Here is a 22,871-nt window from a genome sequence, read left to right on the forward strand (position 1 = left end):
TTGAAGAACATTGAAGACTTGCTTCATTTCACTTTCCATAATATCAACATGGCTTGGTACGTTTTCTTCAGCCATTCTAGCTTTTGGATTTGGCAAATACGACTATGATGTGATTACCTGTCAGCACATAAAATGGAGAAAATGTAAACAAGGGAAACACATAGAAAACTGGCTCATAGCAAGGGTCGAGTCATTCTTATTTATTAACAGGAGATTTATACAATGCCAAAAGGGCTTCTTACACAAGTCAGAACAACCCCAAATATTCACATTAGAAATATTCACATCAAAAGTCCCGTCGCCCATTTTTATATGCGATGGGAAGTTCCAGTCTTGTGGAGCTGCTTGCTTCTTCGTACTAGCTTTGATACGTGTCTCCTGCTTGTCTCCAAGCTCTTTTCAAGGGATTCGATTCGCCCTTGCAGGGTAAGTTTATCAACTACATGGGGGATTACTAGTTGCAAGTCCTCGGGAATTATATGGTTGAGGATGTAGAATGTGGATGCATGATGAGCTTTTTCTTGTCCCTTTAACCTTCTGGGTACGGCAATCTTTTCAGTGTGACATCTACTCCATGCGTTTTGAATTATGCGGATCTCCTCCAAGTAGTTGTAGTTTGTACGGGTGAAAAAGATTCGGAACAATCCCGATTTGAGTGGTGGCGGGATTTCTTGGAGGACCCTATACTGACGAGCCACCCTATATGGATAATATGAGGTAGCTCCAAAGAGGCCCAGCAATGGGATGGGGTTGTAATAATTAAGCGCAAAGCGCGCCTCTCCTGCCATGATCCACCTAGCTCGCCATAGGAATGTCTCGGGGACAGGGTTCCTTAATAAGTTAATCCATCGAGAATATTCCTCATTGGGAGAGTATTTTTCCAAGCTTTGAAACTTTTGCAATGGGCGTTTGAATTCATTGATTTCAAATATTTGCATGAGGTGCCTGAATCCTTTGATATGGGAAAGGAACCACATTTGTAAAATTTCTGGGGCGGCCCTCATGACTTTTTCTTTTTTTTCTTTAAAATGATTAAGGGATAAAAACGTTTCGGCTAAAACCATGTTCACATATCCTGCTCCAAAAATGACTTGATTTACCACCCATGTGATTGAAGGATTTATAGCATTCTTTCGATGGGGAAAAATAATAAAACCAAAGAATGCTAAAAGGAAGATCTTGGCTTTTTGGGTCATTGATTGTTTTTCAAAGCATTTGGTTAAAGATGACAGCGGAAAAGCATTGTTGTTGGCTTGAACAATTTCTCTTACCAAATGATTTTTTAGAAACCGCGATAGACTAACCATAGGGTCAACGCCGATTGGTGGCATGGCAAGCTCGCTTCCCAGGGGCATTCCTATGGCGAGACTATACTCTTCTAAAGTCAGAGTCAGTTCAAATTTGCCGAACATGAAGGTGGATGCTTCGGGGCACCAGAAATGTGGTAATGCTTGCATGACCCCATAATGGATATTGATTTGGAGCAATGGGAGGAGATGACCGATTCTTGTTTTGACGCATTCTTGGCCGAGTTGATCTAACTGTTTCCACCATCTCGAGAAGCTCTCCCTTTGGGGTAGGAATGAATGGATATCAAATCTTCCCATCGCACATAAGAAAGGGAATTACACAACCTGACCCTCTTTTGCCATGAGCCAGAAAAGACTAAGTAAAAGTAAAGAAATCACTTTGCTTTTAAATAAAATGGCAAGCACAAAGACATACAGATGGGATGTGCGGCTCGATTTCTAACTCAGAAGGATTGGTGAGATTAAAAGGATATCCGCCCGTCGCAGTCTCGCGTTAGCAGCATACCCTCTTAACCTCGGCTAAGAAATTCGGGGAAAAGAAAGGCGACCTCTACATCGCAGTCTCGCGTTCGAGGTCGTATCTTTCTTAACACCATCCTAGAAATCCTATGGCGGCCCAGGTCCGGCGGCCGGGTTGTGTGTGCCATGTGTAGTGTTTAAAACAGTAAAGCATGCACAACAGTTTATAATCACGAAACAATTTATTTTAACAGAATAAAAAAAAAACTCTAAGCTATTACCCTGCACAAAAGAAAAAAAAAACCCAAGTCAGCAAAGCATTTAAACAAAGATAAAATGGCGTAAGTCCTCGATTTTCTCCGGTGGAGTCGCCAAGCTGTCGCGATCTCTTTTTTTTTTCGGCGCCCGCGATCGGGTATGGGCGCCTAAAGAGGCTAATGGCTCGGCTGAAATTTGTTATGCCCGGACTCTCCCAAGTCCACCAATTCACGACTTTAATAGTCTGAGTTTTTAACCTGTAAATCAATTTTTAAATTGGAGTCGCCACTAATCGATTTGGGGTGGGTTGATTAGAAACCCAAGTGAAGTATCGGGAGAAACACTCACTCCTGCGCAACCAGAGAAAATAGGATCGGGGACTTAATTACACTAGTTAATCACTAATGCCTTTTCGGTACCTAATCTTGTTTAAACCCTGAGGTTTTTGGATGTTCGAGGGATTTTCCATGCATTTTGGGAGGAAAAACATTTTCTAGGTCTTTTTCTAATTTCTTGGACACAAAAGGGATTTTTTTTTTTGGGATTTTTTTGGGTATTTTTGGGAAAATACAAGCCTTTTTGGCTTTTTCTAAATTTTTTTGGCTTTTTCATGAATTTTTGGCCTTTTTGGATTTTTGTTTTTTTGGAAAATATGGAATATTTTTTTTTTTTTGTTTTTTTGGAAAATAAAATATTTTTATCATTTTTTTACTATTTTTCGATTTTCTGGAAATTAAAACATTTTTTAATATTTTTGGAAAATAAAATATTTTTTGGATATTTTTGTTTTTGTTTTTTTTTTTTGGAAAATAAATTATTTATTTATTATTAAAATATTATTTTAAAATAAAAATCGACCCGGGTCGGATCCACGGGTTGTGTTCGACTGGGTCGGCGACCCAAACGAGGATGGCCCGCGTTGCCGGCCCGACGCGGATTTTTACATTTTATTTATTTATTATTATTTTTTATTAAAAAAACGACGCCGTGGCGGGCGTCCCCAGGCCCGACGACCCGGCCCGATACCCCTCTCCGCGACCCGACTCCCCACGAAACCCTACCCGGGTCCGACCCGACTTCGCGACCCGGCTTCCCACCGCCCCGGAATCTCGCGAAACTCTACCCGGTTCCGAGACCCGGATCTGATTCAACGACCCGGAAATTGCAAACCCTAGGGTTTGCGAATCCGCGGCGTCGAAGGGGGGGAACCGAGGTGCTTGGCGGCGACAGCGACTACGGCGGCGACGACGGAGGTGACATCGGCGACGGCGACGGCGGCGGCCAGCTAGGTCAACGGAAAACGGCTACGATGAACAATGATGCCTTTTTTTTACCTTTTCTCGAACGGGAACGGCGACGGCGGGAGGGCGGTTCGCGATGGTGGAGGTCGTGGTGAACAACGACGGTGACGGCAAGACTAGGCAACGACGGCGGCAGCTCAGCTTCCCGATCTGGCGTGGCTTCGGCGGATCGATCACGGCAATGGATCCGTGGGGGGGGGGGGGAACACGACAACAAACCCTTTGAGGCAACGGTGTTCGGCGGCAACAATAGCAGCAAAAAAAAGAACTAGATCTGCTGCGTAGATCTCGGCCGGACCTTCCTCAGCCTTGATTTCTTCTCACTCAGGCCAGATCCGAGCCTCCATCGGCCGGATCTGACCTTCTCGAAGTTGCTCGCCGCCTGCCTTCCCCAAAGTCTCTCGGTGGAAGGTGGGCTGAGCTCGCGACTCGAGCTCTCTCCTGCGCTCGCCCTTCAACCCTTCCCGATGTCTCTCAGTGAAGGATCTCCGAGCTCGCCATGCCCTCCGATGATGCTTGCGGCCACCTATTTATAGGCGTAGGAAATCCGGTCGACGGAGGGGCTCGGTTGCCGGCCTCCGGCTTGCCCACCAGTTCCGCTCGGCTGAACCGGTGTCCCATCGAGCTTTCCAGCGAAGCTCGCTCAGCATTAATGGCACTTGATCTTATCCTCTCCGGCTGACGTCGGCCTACTCCCCTCGGCCGTAGGCCGTCCTTCGCGCGCGTCGTCGGCCACCGCGCGTGAGATGCAGGCGACTGAGGAAGAAGAAGGCAGGAGGAAAAAGAAGAGAAGGGGGGGCCGAGCTTGCGAGAGAGAAAAAAGAGGGGAGGGGTGGGCCTTCGAGCGGACCCCAATGGGCTGCTTTTTTTTTTTTTTTTTGCTTTTCTTTGTTTTGTTTTTTATTTATTTATTATTTACTATCTGAAAAAGGCAAATAAATATAAAAAAAACCTAATTAATTAAAAACAAAATTTAGGTGTCAATACAGTGTTTTGGTCATGTACGATGTGGGCTTACCTAATGGCCCCGTTGTACAAGAGTTTTTGTTTGTCCATATTCGTCGAGATGGGAGGATGATGGGGATGCTGCCACCGCCACTGGCCGATGCACCAGGATAGGTGTGATGGGAGCATGTGACTGGTGAAGGTTGACACTTTTTGGGATGGCCAACACTAGCTGGTGGATAGATGTTCATATTTGATGTATAGTCGGGTTTCGTTTTGGGTTTAGTCGAGCTTAGTTAAAGTCTTGGCCTTTTTGTTGTACCAACTTGTGAAATCCATCTTAGTAATAAAAGTGATTTGGCCCTAAAATGCATATATATATGAAATGTTGTAGTTGGTGTGTATTGCATCGTATTATTTAGTTTGTGTATGAATTAGGGAGATGATAAGTATGCTTCTGTTGTATGAACTGCGTTGGGACCGATCTAAAAGATGTAAACCCCTAGGTTTTATGGACCCGCTGCAATTGAAATGGTATCAAAGTGGAATGTTATTAGGACAAGTGATAGGTGAGTAGGCTGTGGTGACCCTAGCGGGTCGGGGGCCGTGTCGAGGGGTGCCACAGTGGATAATCGCCTTAAGAGTGTTGGAAATTAATCCAGAGAAAACAACACTGTTTGTTGTAATCGGAACATCAATGTAAAGAAAATGATAACAACTTTATAATTTCATTCATTTTACAAATCTTAGAGAATAAGAAAATAAGATATAACATAAAATTGGAGGTGAGAGATACGGATATTTGAATCTCCTTAAGGCGATTAGTTCCTACCAAAAGGTGCTCCGCAAATTCACGAACTATGCCTCCCAAGTACAACACCTCGAACCTATTTGGATTAGCACTATGCAAATAGGATTTAGTCGAACTGTTCAATTGAACTAGCACACCTAGAAAAATCAGAAGAGTAGGAAAGTATATCAAAGCCTTTTGGAATCGAGTTGGAAAAACCAAAACCAAAAAACCTTAATGAAGCTCTACACTCCTATCTATTTATAGAGATTTTTGGTTCATGTACAGAAGAGATACATGAATTAAATAGACGCATGTATCCACGAAGTTCATGAATAAAGAGATACATGAATCCAAGAGATTCATGAATCCAAAGACACATGAATTCAAGAGATTCGTGAACTCAATAAATACATGAACTAAAAGATACACGAATCTAGGAAATTCATGAATCTAAAAAAGATACCTAAACAGAAAAGACGTATTATAACCATAATTATAACAGGAACCCACATATAGCTCCCTCCATTGACGCCAACAATTGCTCAAAATGTCATTATTGCCTAATCATCCACAAGGGATCATGGAGGACACCTCGTTCTTCAATCTCGTCGATTTCATGAGGAAGCTGTATATGATCGAGACATTTTTCGGCGTCTTGCTATGCACAGTCCTGATTTGGCTCGTCGTCTTGATCGGCCTCCTCATCAGCTGGTGCTGGCTCCTGCGCTGGAATGGCCTTGTCTACTTCGGCCTCCGCAGCAAGTTCCGGTTCCTCCAGACCGCCCCTCCCTGCTTTGGCGCCCAGCAGCTCTAGTTCACGTTCACAGCGTTCTCGGCCCCCTACGCCATTTTGTTCAACTTCAGGAACAAGGGGAAGTCTGCCGGCAAGGCGGCCTCACCGGAGGGGTCCAACTACGTGGAGAGAAGCTGCGACCCCATCATGTAAGTTTGGAATTTCGACTGCTCCATTGATTTTCCTTTTTTGCTCATATTAGTTTTTGAATGGTTGTTGAGGTCGATCTTTTGTTTGCGTTTCTTTGCTGGTTAATGATTCGATTTTGGCGCTTTGCTACTGGGCTAATGTATGTTTGTGTAGAAGAGTTGGATTTTATGCCCGCATTTGAGCGCTTTTGGAAGGCTCGAAAAACTGAATCGGAGTGGTGCTTGTTCAAAAGCGAACCCTCTATGTCGGGAATGGGTAAATATCGCCAAAGATGTGGTTTTTTTTTTTTTTTTTCTTGGAGGTGTTGCTGCTGTGACAAAAGGTGGGAAGGGAAGAAGAAGGAGGAGGGAAAAAAAGAGAAGTGTATGAAAAGTCCTAAAATTTATCATAAAAGTGCAATTGTCGCGAAAATTTTCAAATATTGTAATCAAGCCATAAAACTCGTTAGCATTTTTTTATTTGTTAAGTTGAATGGAGTTAATGGAAGGATTTCATTGCACTTTTTCAAAATTTGCTCAGTTGCATTTTTCGTGATAAATTTTAAGACTTAATTGCACTTTTTGAATGCTTAAAGACTCAATTACGCTTTCATGATAAATTGTAGGACTTCCATTACACTTATAAAAAAAAAGAAAAAGATAAGAGGAGTTTGTGACCTAGAACATAAGCCTTCTGAACTACCAAAACCTGAGCCCGAGAAGATAAAGCCAAAATAACAACCCATTTCCCCATTCTACAAACCTATTTACAAGTGGATTGAGAAAAATTCCTCCCGTAATTTAGAACCACTCAAGCCCGGAGAAACCTATCCTTCTATTGGTCTAGTGCCAAATGCCTAAAACCTATTTACAAGTGGATTGAGAAAAATTCCTCGTATAATTCAGAACTACTCAAGCCAAGAGAAACCCATCCTCCTATTGATCTAGTGGCAAATGCCCAAAAAATTCAAGAGTCTGAACAACATATGGCCAAACCCCAAATGTTTACATGTTTTCTCCTACAACTTTTGCTCCTTTGACTCCCAAGCCGAACCGAACCATGCTTTCGACTTGGGTCAAAACATGCACACATCCCATTTGGTTCACTTTGGTTTGGAAATTATGAAAACCTGAACCAAACTGTTGACACCGCTTAACAACTCATGTAAGTCATTTCCCTTTTAGTTTTTTTTTTTTGGTCGATAATTTCCCTTTTAATTAATTTGCACTTTTAATGATGACAAATCGGTTATCCACAAATGATAGAAATGATCAATTGGACATCACAATTAATTCTGACAATAAATTTAGTACATTAACTCTCATGTCTACGAAAATCGTTTGTGGAATTGTGATTCAGCATTGCGTATCATACATTACGTGTTGTCAAGTTCAGAAAAAAATATTATAGGTTTGACAAATATTGCAATTTATCATCGTTAATTCCGCTTCACAATTTATCAGTCCATGCTTATATTTGCTACTTTATTTTGGTCCCAAGACTACGAGCATAGGGGACTTTCCTTTTTTCCCCGTAATTGACGTTTAGATTAAGATGAGTTGGGACCCAAAATTACGTCAATGATAGAGGGTACGAGTTCCATTATAGGAGAAACATAACTCCGATAGCAATGGAGTTGAGCTCTTTGTAATTATTATTTTATTTTCACGATGGCTCACTTAAGACGCTATCCAGCCACTGTGATGATGATACGAATATGGAAGAAAGCATACAAGCCTAAAATAAAGATTTGTGATTTTGTCAGTTGGAGTTATTGATAACATAGGTTTGATCTTGAATTTCGAACAAAAATGAGGAGCCACCGTGAGGCGCCTCATAACATTCTTAACCAAAACATGGCTACTTAAAATATCAAAATTAGTCAATAAGAGTACAAACAAACTACGTGTTTAAAAATCTATTTCGTAACTAATTTTCTGATAACACGAATATTGATCCACACATTCAACACGTGCTAAATCTAAACCAAATCAGAATGATTTCAATAACAACCACACATGATAGATTTGATGCCTGATCTTATAATATAAGTTAATTGAATTGTTTTTAAACTTGGTTTATTAAAAGAATCAGGAAAAATTTCGCCCTCATTTTTTCAAATAAAGGCCCGAAGTAAACATTATTTCAAATAAAGATTTAAAGTAGTCAAATAATCTCAAATGAGAACTTTTGGCTAGCCAATGACTATTCTGACCATTGGAGAAGTGGTATTTTAGTAAAAAAAAAATCTGTTATTTTTTTTCCTTTGTTTTTTGTTTTTTCCTTTTTCCTCTTCCCTCCCCGGCCATCACCATGCCTCATCAATGGCCAGCAAGTCACCAGCCTTAGGTGAGGGCTGCCCTTGCCCAACGCTGACAAGGGCAACCCTTGCCTGAGTTTAATGACCTCAAAAAATAAAAGGAAAAGACAAAAATGCCCTTTGGCCAACAAGGTTAGGCCTTTCTCTAAGATTTATATGATTACTTCAAGCTCTTATTTAAAACAAGTTCTACTTCATGTCATTATTTAAGAAAACGATAACACTTCGGGCCATTATGTGAAATAATGTCTACTTTATATTCTTATTTGAGAAATGAGAGTACTGTAGGCTCTTATTTGGAATTTTTTCAAAGAATCATGGATCATTATTTCTCTTGTATATATATCTGGACCTCTACCAATAAGTGTCATCGAATTCTTTTTTGCTGTCATTTGTCTTTATAGTATCAAAACTCGATAAGAGCACGCAAAACTCTTCCCTACAGGCTACACCAATGGTTGCTGCTCCCAAATATCCTTTTCCCTTAAATCTCAACGGGTAAAGTTTGTCATATTATAGCTAATGACAACAACTATCTTCTCTGGGAGACTCGAGTCTTGTCCCTAGTTGAAACTCAACATATTCATGGTTTCCTACTAGCAAAGAGCTGCTCCTCCACCAAAACTTGATCAAGAGAACGGCTGATCTTGCCGAATCTTAGGTCATCATTAGCCTCTGTGAAGAAGTTCTTGGACTTGTGGTAGGGCTTAAGACAGCTTCACAGGTATGGAAGGCTCTAGCGGAGCATTACGCTCAAAGCTCTATCGCTCTGGAATTTGACCTCCTTGCAGAATTGCAACTTTTTGAAAGAGGGACTAAATCCTTAGCTGTTTATCTTAGAGGATTCAAGACCATCTGTAATCAGTTTAAGTGCTGTTGGTCAACCTATTTTAGATGCAAATGAAGTTTTCAGGTTGCTCGAAAGGCCTTGAAACAACCACGCGCCTTTCAAGACCACCATGCTTCGACCACCCCTTCCGTCGTATGCAAAAATTGTTCCACAGCTTCAAAGCTATGAGCAACGTGAAAACGGAAGCATGACAGACGAGGTCTTCCTATCGGATTGTAATCACGCAAGTTGTATACCATCAGAAACAATGTTATATCCATCAACAAACAATGTTTTTTCTGTCAAATTAGAAAAAGCGCTATATTGTCATTTCATTCCTGTGATTTTCAATGTTCCCATCTTTTGGACAAGATACATTGTAATATATGGGGACCAACCCAGTTTCTTTGTCACAAGAGTTTTGGTATTATGTAGTGTCTATTGATGATTTTTTTCCAATTTTGTTGGTTATATCCACGGAAGAGGAAAATTTGACTGTTTTAAAATATTTTTGTCATTTCCAAAATTTGTGGAAAATCAGTTCGAGCGAAAAAATCAAGATTTATAAATCAGGTGGAGAAGGAGAATTTCTAGTTGTAGTCTACTTGAATACACTTGATAGATGCAGCCAAAGTTAGAGACCCGAGGTCAACATAAATAATTCTCTGTCTTGACAAGAAAAAGGTACGCTCCCACGTACCATTCTTAAACAAAAGATGGTTGCTTAAAATCATAACAAGCAAGCGCCAGCCAGAGAATGTTTCTGAAGCAACTGTAGAATACCTTGTCTGTAATTCTCAGTAATCTTCAGGAAAGATTCTTGGGTCAAGAATAGAAGCACTACACCTGTGTCTACGAGGGCTATTACAGAAATGAGTTTATCATATTTGGAACGTACGGCTTGATCAAGACGCTTCTCGAACTAGCACTTCGGATACTCTGGGTGTTTGGATCTTTTTGGGATTCATGGATATTCTGGGATTCGTGAGAGAAGAAATAGAGACCATCACTTGGTTCTTCTAAATCATCGGGTTCATTAGACTCAACATCATTATTTCGGAGAATGTTTCGATGATGCAGATGGTTTTATCAATGGTCCATCTTCAAGAGAGAAAATAGATTCAAGGTCGCCTTCTTCAAGAGAGATGACCGTCCTTTTTCCAACAGCATTCACAAGATTCATTCTGCTCTTCTTTGCCTAATGGCAATTTTTGGTGAAATGCCTTTGCGTCAACAAATAAGAGATTTGTCTTCTTTTTTTTCCCTGTTGCTGCTACTTCTTTCTTACTTACTCTTCCTGAGAAATTTTCATTTGCCTCTTTTTCTCCATTTAGAAGAGTACATCTTCAAATCTCTCTTTCTTATTTAAGCAATCACAAGACAAATTCTTATGACCACATATGATTTCAAGCCCAACTTTTGCAAGCTTTATCAAGAGCTTTGTTGTTTTCTATAAATTCTTTTAAAGCCTTCTTACGTAGGTGTTGCTCATCAAGAGCAGCATGAACACCTTGTTGGATTTCCCCAAGTGAGGCTTCAAGGGTTCTTCTAATTTAGCTCTGGAAGAATTTGTCTACCAAAGTAGCAATTTGCTTTGATAGGAAGACAAGAAACCGGGTTTCAAAGCTATATCTCCGCCTAGAGCATAGTAAAGCTTCATTTCTTTAATGTGCCTGTCAAAGTCCTTCCTTTTAATTCGAGCAGCAATTTCTTTCAAAGAACTACGTTCTCTTTTGTTCTAGGAGGTCTTCTGAGCTGCCCATGAAATATAGATAAAGAATCTGTATAACTTGGTTAAAATCCTAGGCCGGAAAAGTATTCTGGTCAACTAGTGGAAGGTTCATCCATCAATCTAGTAGACTACCCATAAATCTTCTAACAAATTCCAAAAGTATGTCAAAGTGATTGATTTCTAGATTGTTGACACCTAATTTTGGAAAAATAAAATTACATTTTGAACAAATAAAATGAAAAATGAAAAAAATGGATGAAATCGATTTGATTGATTATGTATGGAAATTTGAAATTCGATGAATATTCAGATTTTGATAAATGCAGAAATAATTAAAAATCAGGTGAACAAAGGACAATAATTTTTATAATACGGAATAAATCGGAGCAAATCGGCGGTGCGAAATCACGCTTTTGATTTGCAAAGATTGATTTAATGCGACGAGAAGATGAAACTCGGAAAATACCATTCAAAGCTAGTTCGGAATTAGTATAAAAGAGGTTCATTTTTTGTAACTTGGGGGGGGAAATTCAGAAAAATTTTCAAAGCAAAAGTGAGAGTGGTTTCTTCATTTTGTTAGAGTTCGATTTTTTTTTTTTTAAAAAGAGGTTCTTTCGTCTTTGTTTTCCAGAAAAGTCAAGGTCAAAAAAGAGTTCTAAAAAGTCAGCAGAGAAGTGACGTGAGAAAAAAAAAAAAAGAAAAAAAGAAAAAGAAAAGAGGAAACGCTACAGTGTCGTCTTCCTCGAAGGGGACTCCCCGATGGCTCCAGGCGTGACCGCGCCGTCCAGCACGTCGGCACTGCCTCCGCCAGTCGCTACCGCACCTCCGCCACCGCCGCTTCACCGGTCTCCCCGCGACGACCCGATGCTGCGCCTTCCTCGCCAACGCTCCCTGCAACCCGCCGATCCGCTGCTAGAGCTGCAGCCCGCAGCAGCCACGACTCGATCTCTCGCATCGCAAAGCTGTTGACCACCGCGCCTTCCGCCCGAGATCCAGCCACACCGCTGCGACCCTCCTCTGCCCTGACGTCCAGTAGATCTGCTGCCCGACGCTGCTGTTCAACCCCTCACCGGTCTGCTGCCCCACCAGACGCCGCGCCGCGCCCTTGCTCCACCGATCTTTGCTGCCCCGAGCTCGAGCCTGCCGCCGTCCGCCTGCAGCCGCTCCCCACCGGAGCCTCGACGACTGCCCAGCACCGTCCACCGTCGGTTTACTCCCCCCTTGGGTAGTTTTTGTTCTTTTTTATTTTATTTTGTTTTACTTTTATAGTTTAGTTTATTTTACTGTCTTTATTTTTTTGTTATTTTACTGTTTATTTTATTTGATAGCATTCTTTTAGTTTAATTATTTGAATTGTAACATTGAATGTTATTATTTGCGCATTTTGTAGGCATTATCCGCTAGGATTTTGTCCGGAATTATTATAATTATTAATTTAATCCAAGAGACATCGGGTTATTTTTTAATTATATTAATTTTTGGGCTTTTTGGTAGAATTTTAATTGATAAATCATTATAATTATTAATTTGATCCGTAAGACTTTGGATCAGATTTTAAATTATTTTGATCTCTTTATCGTGATAATTAGGGTTAAGATAATCGTTAATTTGACTGTAAGACAACATGTTATTTTTCGATTATTTTAATCCTTTATTTTGTTGATAGCTTAGATTTAATATTTATTTGATAATTACTTATCTCTTTAAAAAAACTAAAAAATCAAAAAATAAAAAAAAATCAAAATTCTGCATGAGCATATAGGTTTAGTAAATCAAACATGTAGGTTTAGTAAATTAGAATTTCTTAGGATTACATTTTTAGGGTTGCATTTTTAGAATAAGTTAGGGTTGGACCTAAATTAATTCTTTTAGATAATGCTTGCACATTTTAATTATCTCATTTTTCAAAAAATAGTTTTCTAAGATAAGATAGGGTTTAAGTCAAATTAATCCCTAGAATAGATTAGAAAATTATCCCTTTAGATAGATTAAGTAGGGTTTTCATAAATTCTAAACTTCAATAAAAAAAAAATACAAAAATACAAAAATCTAGGTGCATGTTAATTAGTTTGCATAATATGATCATTTAATTAGAATTTGTTAGTAAAGTTAGGTCATAAGGTGCATAATAACTAGTTTGCATAATAGACCCATTTAATTAGAATTTGCACATTAATAAGATTAAGTCATTTAGTTTTAAAATGCATTTTTATAAAAGAATTCTTTTTTTAAGAAAACCTAAAAAATGATTGCTTGCTTTGTGTGATGCAATTTATTTATTTGAATGTTTTAATAATGGATGAGCACTCGTGTGGTCACCACATTTGCATGATAGTGATTTAGCTTAAAATAAATCCAAGTTGCCTGCAAAAAGATTTTAAAAATTAAAAGAAATGGTACCGAAAGGGCATTAGAAAATTCTAGTGTAACCAAGTTCCCGTATCCTTGTCTCTAGTTCGTAGGAGTAAAGTAAATCTCCCTTTATTTTACTTAGGTGTCTAATCGACCTACCATAAACTGATTAGTGGCAACTCCTAGTTAATAACCTCTTGCATATTTAAAAATTTAGACTTAAGTCACGAATTGGTATGGGTTTGAGAGAGCTCGAGCTAAGTTTAAAAAACTTAGTAGTCAATTAATCCTAGTTTTAAGTGGTGCACCCGAAATTTAGGTTGTGACAGCTTGGTGACTCCACTGGGGACTTGTGTTAAAACACTTAGAGGACTTAGGCCAATTTTTCTTTTTCTTTTAAAAATGTTTTTGTTTGGCAGCGAGGATCCCAAGTATGTCCTTGACATTTCTAAGGTGTTAAATGTTCTTGCAGATGGGAGGTATAAGGGGAGTAGTCTATACTAACCTTTGTCTTGCAGGGAGGTGTTGTGATGAATAATTTATTGATTTGAAGTGTTGTTTGTATTTAAACTGTTGTGCATGCTTTATTGCTTTAGCACTACACTATTGCACACACAACCTGTGGTCGGACCTGGACTGCGATATGATTTTAAGGATTGTGTTGAGAATAATACTTCCTCCAAAGCAAGACCACCATGTAGAGGTTGACATTCTCTTCCCCAAAAGTCTTTTCATGGTGTTGAATGTGTTTGTCCATATCCGCGAGACTGCGTGATTATTGGACATTCCATTCGACTGAGCCGGAGTTAGGAGGACCTGACACATTAATGTGAGACTGCAACGGTCAGATCATCCTCTTAGCTCCATTTTGCTAAGCCGTCTAGGTAGAAATCGAGCCTCACATTTCATGCGTGTGTCTATGTGCTTGTCATCCCTTCTGGTGAAAGTAAATTGTCTAAATTCTTACTTCGCAATTTACTTACTTTATTGCAATTTTGTCGGTCCATGACAATAGGTTTCGTCACGTCTTGTTTTATATGCTATGGGGAGGACTGACGTACAATTCATTTCCACTCCTAAAAAAGAGCTCAAGATGTGGCTGGATCAGTTAGATCAAGAGGGCCAGAGCTATGTGAAGACTAGGATTGCTCGACTGCTCCCATTATTGGAGATCAACATCCACTCTAGTGTGCTACAAGCACTCCCTCACTTCTGGTGTCCACAAACTTCCACCTTCATATTTGGTGAGTATAAATTGACTCCAACACTTGAAGAATATAATGTTGCCATTGGAATGCCTCTGGAAAATGAACTTGTTAGACCGTCTATCGGTATAGATTCTATTTCTGAATTATCACAGTTTTTAGAAATCGAAGCTGAAAGAGTAAGGAAAGTTGTCAAAGCCAATTGTTTTGCATGCCCGTTTTCATTTTTGAAAAACTGTTTTGCAAATCAATCAATGATTTCAAACGCTAGGATCTTCATGTTAGCATTTTTCGGGCTAATTGTTTTTCCTTATCGAAGAAATGCCATTAATCCTTCAATTTCATGGGTGCTTAATCGTGTTTGTGACGGCTTAAATTATATCAATATGGTTTTAGCTGAAACATTTTTGTCATTAAACCGTTTCAAACAAAATGAAGAAAAGACCATGCTTGCCCTCCCTGAACTTTTACAAATATGGTTTTTCTCACACATAAGGGGTTTTGGGCACCTCATGAAACAATTTAAGATTGACGATTTTAGGCACCCCATACAAAAATTTGCAGTCTTAGAACGTTTTTCTCCAAATAAACAGTACGCTCGTTGGATTAATTTTTTTGAAAAATCCTAATCCTAAGACATTCCTATGGCATACTAAATGGTTCCGAGTTGAGGAGGCTTGTTTCTCACACAAGCATGATGAGCCAATCCCGTTACTGGGTCTTTCTGGTGTGACTTCTTATTACCCATATAGGGTGGTCCACCAGTACAAAGCTCTTCAGGAAGTTCCTTTACCACTCAAGACAGAGATGTTCCAAGTTCGTTTTATTCGAATAGACTATAACTACTTCAACGAGATCCAGATGATCATTGCCGCTTGGAATGAATGCCACCTAGAGAAGATTTTGGTGCCCAAAAGATTGAAAGGGGAAGAGGAAGTCCACCATGCATCGGCATTCTACATTCAAAAACACCGGATTCCTGCGGCCTTACGTCCAGTGGTCCATGATGTGACTGAGAAGCCCACTCAGCGAGCACAAATTGAGTATCTTAAGTGGAAAGTGGAAATGATTGAAGCTGAAAATAAGAAGCTTCACAAGGCGTTGGAATCCCGAAAGCATATAAAATGAGATCTTTTGAATTTTGATTCTTAGTTCAATGTCTAGGGAGCTTGATTTCGATTTTCAATTCAATGTTTTTAGTTCAATGTTTAGGGACTTGAATTTCAATTCTTAGTTCATTGTTTGGTTTAATGTTTCTAGTGAATTTTGAATAAAAATTAGGCGATTAGACCGTTGTCATGGGCCATTTTCTATCTTGTCATTAGTTCTTACATTACCTCTTTTTCTTAGGTAACAACGGATCCACCGCGCTCGCCTGTTATTACGCGGTCAAAGGCTAAAATGGTTGACCAAAACGAGATGCGCGATCGCATGTCTTCCATGGAAGAGCAACTCCAACAGCTAGCTGTCTCTATGTAGCTTATAACAGCTCAACTTCAATCCCTCCGGGTGAATCCAAATCCTGCACCCGCTCTCCCCGAAATTGTAGCTCCGAGGTTGGCAAACATGGCCCAAATGAGTGACGACGAAAGGCCTGAGTTGGAAGATGACACGGTCCTTGTTGGAAAGGCAAGCTTGATAGTGTACCCAAGACAGATCGGGATGAGCGCGTTGCAAAGCTGGAAAAGAAAGTGAGACAGCTATAGGAGTCTTAAAGCTCACTCCTGTTCGACCTCTCGGTCTATGAGAATGTCAAAATGCCGAGCAAGTTCAAAATGCCAGAATTTGAGAAGTACGACGGGACATCTTGTCCGAAATCTCATTTGCAGATGTACCATGTGCGCATGGCCCATCACGTAAAAAATGAGCCCCTCATAATCCAATCGTTTCATGCGAGTTTGAACGGGCTCGCACTAAATTGGTACGTGATGAAGAACGTAAACTTCCTCGAAACCTAGAATGAGGTAGCAGACTCGTTCCTCAAATAGTACAAGTTCAACATGGACATTACGCCTTCTCGAGGAGACTTGGAGAGGATGAAAAAGAAAAGAAGCGAGTCATTTAAAGAATATGCTGTGAGATGGAGAAACCCGGCGGCCCAAATTACTCCTAAGCCTACCAACAAGGAATTGATGAAGTTGTTTGTGGAGAGCCTTCCATCTGAGTTTCGTAATCGAATGGCCAGTACGTATGTCGAGAGCTTCAATCAGCTTATTCCTATAGGAGAACAGATCGAGATGGGGATAAGAGAAGGATGGTTTTCTAAGCCATCTACTAAAAGGTTCTCTGCCAAGAAGGAGAAGGAAACGGCCGTGGATGTGAACGTGGCTTATAGCCAAGAAAATGCCAAACGTGCCCCGGCTATACAGGTAAACCCAAGACAGCAACAACCCACTGGCCGTCAATCATTCGCCCAAGCGAATAATATAAGGCAGTTCTCCCCTCTCCCTGGGTCTCCATCCCAAGTGTTGACAATCCTAAAAAAGAAGGGTTTGCTTACTAGTGAACCAAAGTGCCCTAACCGTGAAGGCATTTGTGGTTATGACCCGACGAAGAATTGTGACTACCATAACGGTGAACTTGGGCATTCAACTGATGAGTGTTTCACCCTCAAGCACAAGATCCAGAATCTCCTGGATACAAAGGTCTTTGCATTTCGGATTGCTCGGCCAAACGTTCAAAAGAATCCGCTACCAGAGCATGAGGGTACAGTGAATGCTATCCTGGAACCTGAAGTCGGACGGATCAGGAACTCAAAGGTGCATGTGGTAAATGCCTACAACGGGCTAGTGAGAGCTGGGTATTACCGAGGTCAGGAAGATGTCCATCTATCGGTGATGAGAGAAAGAGTTGCCAAAATGGTGGATGATGGCATCATTGTGTATGTTGATCGTAACTACATAGTTTCTACTATCTCCCACCTCATCATCCATTGGGAAGAGGAGCAGGCTGCACTTAATGTTGACAAAAAAGAGGTTGATCCTTCGCTTGTAGACATGCCCCCATTAGAGGATGCATCTGACGAAGAGATAGTGATAGAGGTGCCTCAGCCGTATGAGTATGTCAATGATAAGGCAGTGCCTTGGTCCTATGACCTAGATGTGGACCTTGTTACAAGGTCTGATCGGGCCTATGGTCAAGCCAGTGCTCAACCTGCAAAGCTGGTCACCGATGAAGAGGCTAAGGAGTTTCTGGCTGTAATCAAAGCAAGCGAGTATAACGTGGTTGACCAACTACGAAAGATGCCTGCTCAGATCTCCTTACTCGAGCTCTTGATGACTTCCCTCGTGCATCAAAAGTCACTAATGAAGGCGTTGAGTGAAATTCGTGTGCCAGAGATCGTGGATGCAGACAAGTTGGAAGAATTCGTGGGATCAGTCCTTCTCAAGGATTTGATTGCCTTCTCTGATGAGGAATTCCCTCTCGAAGATAGGGGACATAACAAAGCACTCTACATATCCGTTAAGTACAAGTCTTCTCATATGTCCCGAGTGCTCATCGATAATGGGTCCGCTCTGAACATTTGTCCATTGGCCACTCTTCACTGCTTTAAGGTAGACCTGTCAAGGATACATGCCGCGAAGACTTTGGTGCGAGCTTTCGATGGAACAAAAAAGGTGATGATTGGGAAAATCCATCTCGATGTCCAAATAGGGCCGGTCGTCTTCAACATTCCCTTCCAAGTGCTGGACATCCCTACTACATTCAATTTCCTGCTAGGTCGTCCCTAGATACACACTGCTGGAGTAGTACCTTCAAGTCTACATCAAGTTGTGAAATTTATGATCGAAAGGAAGTTGGTCACCGTGTGTGGTGAGGAAGACCACCGGATCTATCATGAGACGGCTATCCCTTATGTAGAGCCAGATTCCCAGTTTGAATCAAGTTACCACTCATTCGAATTGGTGTCCACCATACATGCTTCTCGGGGTTCATCAGCGCCTACCCCTGAAGTATCAGATGCTACTCTCATGGTGGGAAGAGTAATGGTTGGGAATGGCTTCGTCCTTGGCAATGGTCTTGGGAGAAATGGTCAGGGCATTCGAAGCCCTATTGAAGCCCCTAAGAGGTCCCGTTCTGCCGGTTTAGGGTACCATGGACGAGGTGGGGGAAGTTCTGAAGGACAAAGACAAGAAAGGCGGAGCTCGCCACCTGATCAAGGGCGAGGGAGGCAAAACCCACTACCCCCGAGCATTCACGAGACATTCCCTGGTCCTCCAAGAATGATGCATGATGAAGCGGAAGTGATAGACACTCTGGGACAGCCTATTGGCAAGTTTAATTACCTGGTGAAGTATTCCGCCCCTCCTAGCTACTACATTGATCCTAGCGAGATAGTCCTAGATGTATGGGGTGGCATGGATGATCCGACACCCCCGAAGATGGAGAACCCTGAGGATGAGCTGGAGGGAGTTGCAAACTTATTCGATGACCTCATCATAGGAGCCATTAATGAAGGACTCCTTGAAGAGATGGGCCTTCGCCCACAAGAGAACAATCCTATGGCATGCAAAGGTGTGGAAATGGTGCAATCCATTGCAACAAGTGCTAATAATGATGATCCTGAAGACTCGATCAAAGACTCCATTGAAGTGCAATATAGCTGGGAACAACATGAAAAAGCTAAGACCCTCACATCTGAGCAGACCATCACTATTAATTTGAGTGACATTGAAGAAGCCAAAGAGGTGAAAATTGGGGCGAGTCTCCCCAAAGATGAGGCTGAGCGCCTAATTCAATTACTGAAGAAATATCAAGACATTTTTGCATGGACCTACGCTGACATGCCTGTACTAGACCCGTCAATCGTGGAGCATTGCTTACCTACTAATCCAGATGTGCCACCTAAGAAGCAAATGCTGCGGAGGACTAAGCCCGAACTCTCAAAGAAGATAGAGGAAGAGGTGATGAAGCTTTTGAATGTGGGATTTATTGAAGTCTCACAGTACCCCGAATGGGTGGCTAATATCGTGGCGGTGATGAAGAAGGACGGTCGAGTTTGAGTTTGTGTTGACTATCGGGATCTGAACAAGGCTAGTCCAAAAGATGATTTCCCATCACCACATATAGATGTCCTTGTGGATAGTATTGCTGGCTTTGAACTATTCTCATTTATGGATGGTTTTTTTGGGTACAATCAAATAAGGATGAAGGAGGAAAATAAGGAGAAGACTGCATTTATTACCCCGTGGGGAACCTTTCATTATAAGGTCATGCCCTTTGGACTCAAGAATGCAGGGGCAACCCACCAGCGAGCCATGGTCGCATTATTTCATGACATGATGAACTAGGAGATTGAAGTCTATGTTGATGATATGATTGCAAAGACTCGACCAGGAAGAAGCCACATCGAAACATTGAAGAAGTTGTTCGATCGACTTCGTGAGTTCAAGCTTTGTCTAAATCCCGCTAAATGTGTGTTCGGAGCAACATCCGGTAAATTACTCGGATTTATTGTGAGCAGTAAAGGGATTGAGATCGACCCTTCCAAGGCTAAGGCCATATGTGAATTGTAACCTCCATCAACGATGAAAGAAGTCTAGAGCCTTTTAGGGAGATTAAATTACATAGCGAGGTTTATTTCTCAACTCTTTGAAACTGCCAAGCCATTCTTGAAGCTTCTAAAGAAGAATGCACAAGTCAATTGGGATGATGAGTGTCGAGAAGCGTTCAACAAGCTGAAGCAGTACTTGATGAATCCACCAGTTCTTGTCCCACCCTCATCGGGGTATTCTTTGATTCTCTATCTCACTATTCATAGTGAGTCATTGGGTGCAATGTTGGCTCAAGAAAGTCTTGTTGACAAAAAAGAACGGGCCATTTATTACCTCAGTAAGAACTTCACTGTATCAGAGTTGAAGTATTATGAGGTTGAAAAGACTTGTATGGCATTGGTGTGGGTGTTGCATAGGTTGCAACAATACACACTACATTATCAGACATTCCTCGTGACTGAGAACGACCCTATCAAGTACTTACTTGATCGGCCAGCTTTGGTGGGTAAGTTAGTCAAATGGCAAATCTTGATTTCCGAATTTGATGTGCAATTCATGCCACAAAAGTTGGTTAAGGGCCGAGCGATCGCTGATCTATTGGCCGAGAATTTAGGAGTCCCTAATGATGATGACAGTTTCCTTGATGACCATGTCTTGAGTGTAAATGAAGACTCATGGAAGATGTTCTTTGATGGAGCTGTAAACCTATTCGGTTCTGGTACTGGAGTAGTTTTGATATCTCCAGATGGACAACATCATCTGGTAGTTGCAAAATTGATATTTCCGTGCACTAACAATGTGGCCGAGTATGAAGCTTGCATCCTTGGGCTTCAAGCCGCAATTGAGATGGGTGTGGCTAAGTTAAAAGTGTTCGGAGATTCCTCACTAATCATACTGCAGACTGTGGGAGAATGGAAGATCAAGGATGCCAAGTTACTCCCATACCACAAGAATTTAGAAAATCTGGTGAAAGAGTTCGAGGAAGTTTCGTTTCAATACTTGCCGAGGTCTCATAATCAATTTGCAAATGCACCTGTGCCATTGTCCTCTATGCTGCAAGTCACTGATGGGTTGGAGGTTGAACCTCTGAAAATAGAAGTTTTGCTGAAGCCCGCTTATTGTATGATTGTGACTAAAGAACTTGATGGAAAACCATGGTATTACAATATCAAGAATTGCATTAAAAAACAGGAATTTCCCGAAGGAAGCACTCAGGCTGGTAGGAAGTATATCATGAAGATGGCTTCAAAATTTTTCGTCAGTGGTGAGAATTTGTATAAGAGATCTTACGATTCTGTCTTGTTACGATGTATAGATGCAGTTGAAGCCAGTCAAATCATGCAAGAAGTGCACGAGGGAGTATGTGGCCCCCATATGAATGGACACATGTTAGCCAAGAAGATTATGAGGTTAGGCTAAAACTGGCTCACACTGGAAAGTGACTGCATTCGGCATGTTCGGAGTTGTCACCGCTGCCAAATTCATGGAAATAAGATAACTGTTCCTCCAACTGAGCTGCATCAGTTTTCCGAGCCATGGCCTTTCTTGATGTGGGGTATTGATGTGATTGGCCCAATCAATCCCAAGGCTTCAAATGGGCATCGATTCATTTTGGTGGCGATAGACTATTTCTCCAAATGGATCGAAGCTATATCCTTTGCAAGTGTCATTGCTCGTAATGTTGTGAAGTTTGTCAAACGTGACATAATTACTCGCTATGGTGTTCCTGAAGCAATCATTACTGATAATGGGACCAATTTGAACAACAAACTTGTTGATGAGTTGTTCAGATAGTTCAAAATCAAGCATCTAAATTCGTCTCCTTACCACCCTCAAATGAATGAGGCTGTTGAAGCGGCCAATAAGAACATTAAGAAGATTTTGACTAAGACAGCCGAGAATTATCGAGATTGGCATGATAGGTTACCCTTCGCACTGATGGCACACCAGACATCGATCCACACTTCCACTGGGGCAACCCTGTTTGCTTTGGTGTACGGCATGGAGGCAGTTCTACCTGTAGAAGTGGAGATTCCTTCTCTGAGAGTTTTATCCCAAGTGGAGTTGTCTGAGGCGGAATAGTCACAACAAAGATTCGAGCAGTTGAACTTGATCGATGAGAAAAGACTGAAGGCTCTCTGCCATGACCAATCATATCAACAGAGAGTAGCTAGATCTTTCAATCGGAAGGTGCGGCCAAGGCATTTCGAGGTAAATGACCTAGTCCTAAGGAAGCTGTTGCCGATCTTTCCAGATCCTGGAGGCAAGTTTGCTCCAAACTACAGCGGCTCATATGTGGTAAAGAAGGTACTTCTTGTTGGTGCCTTGATATTGGCAAAAATGGATGATCGTGAGGTTTCCACTCCTGTTAATTCAGATGCTGTCAAGAAGTATTACCCATGATAGAATTTGCCATGTCATGTTTTGAACTGCAAGCATTTGAATGATGAATAAATTGCTTCAATGAGTCCAATTGTTCAAATTTATTGCAAATCTTGCATTTTTCTCTCTTGATGAATTGTGAGATAAATTGAATGTGTCAAATGGGATACTTTGGAATGATGAAAGGCAAGCCTTGTTCCATATACTGTTTCATACACTAACCCCCAGTGAGTTGTGTGAAAAATTCCATGCCTACAAAGAAGAGGGCTATCTTGCAAAGGGTACATCAACCAAGGTGATGCGAGGCATTCTTTTCTCTATCCCAAACGCTACAGGTGATCCAGCTCAACCCCTTTGAGCCCCATACACTTATGGAGATTCTTTTAAAATTACCCTTGTCAAGGATCATCCCATACTAGAGCAAATTCAAAATGAATGATAGGAATCTTTTTGCTCACGCTTGCATCAATCTTCGAATATTGCTTTTGCAATGTAACTCGTATGGTAATTTGAAGTGCCTTAGGATGACGAAGAGCAGTTCTTTCTTTATCCTATACACCTTCATCCA

At 41.2% G+C, this 22,871-nt stretch overlaps 2 protein-coding genes across 2 annotated transcripts; both read left to right on the top strand.

Annotated features, from left to right (window-relative positions):
* Window positions 1-16,426: 16,426 nt before the first annotated feature.
* Window positions 16,427-18,157, top strand: LOC120290562. Its single transcript, XM_039306859.1, has one exon. The coding sequence runs from the start codon at window positions 16,427-16,429 to the stop codon at window positions 18,155-18,157; it is 1,731 nt and encodes a 576-aa protein (XP_039162793.1).
* A 2,610-nt stretch (window positions 18,158-20,767) lies between these two features.
* On the top strand, window positions 20,768-21,715 carry LOC120290563. Its single transcript, XM_039306860.1, has 2 exons — window positions 20,768-21,280; window positions 21,611-21,715. The coding sequence occupies exons 1-2, from the start codon at window positions 20,768-20,770 to the stop codon at window positions 21,713-21,715; spliced, it is 618 nt and encodes a 205-aa protein (XP_039162794.1).
* The last annotated feature ends 1,156 nt before the right edge of the window (window positions 21,716-22,871 follow it).

The sequence above is a fragment of the Eucalyptus grandis genome, chromosome 2 (genome assembly GCF_016545825.1).
Source record: "Eucalyptus grandis isolate ANBG69807.140 chromosome 2, ASM1654582v1, whole genome shotgun sequence".
NCBI lineage: Eukaryota > Viridiplantae > Streptophyta > Magnoliopsida > Myrtales > Myrtaceae > Eucalyptus > Eucalyptus grandis.

What these genes read in the sequence shown, in the direction of transcription:
- LOC120290562 (XM_039306859.1), top strand. Translation starts at nt 16,427, where the DNA reads ATGGACATTACGCCTTCTCGAGGAGACTTGGAGAGGATGAAAAAGAAA.
- LOC120290563 (XM_039306860.1), top strand. Translation starts at nt 20,768, where the DNA reads ATGGGTGTGGCTAAGTTAAAAGTGTTCGGAGATTCCTCACTAATCATA. An exon ending in TGCAAGAAGTGCACGAGGGA is followed by an intron (nt 21,281 to 21,610) that starts GTATGTGGCCCC and finishes AATGTTGTGAAG; the next exon opens with TTTGTCAAACGTGACATAAT.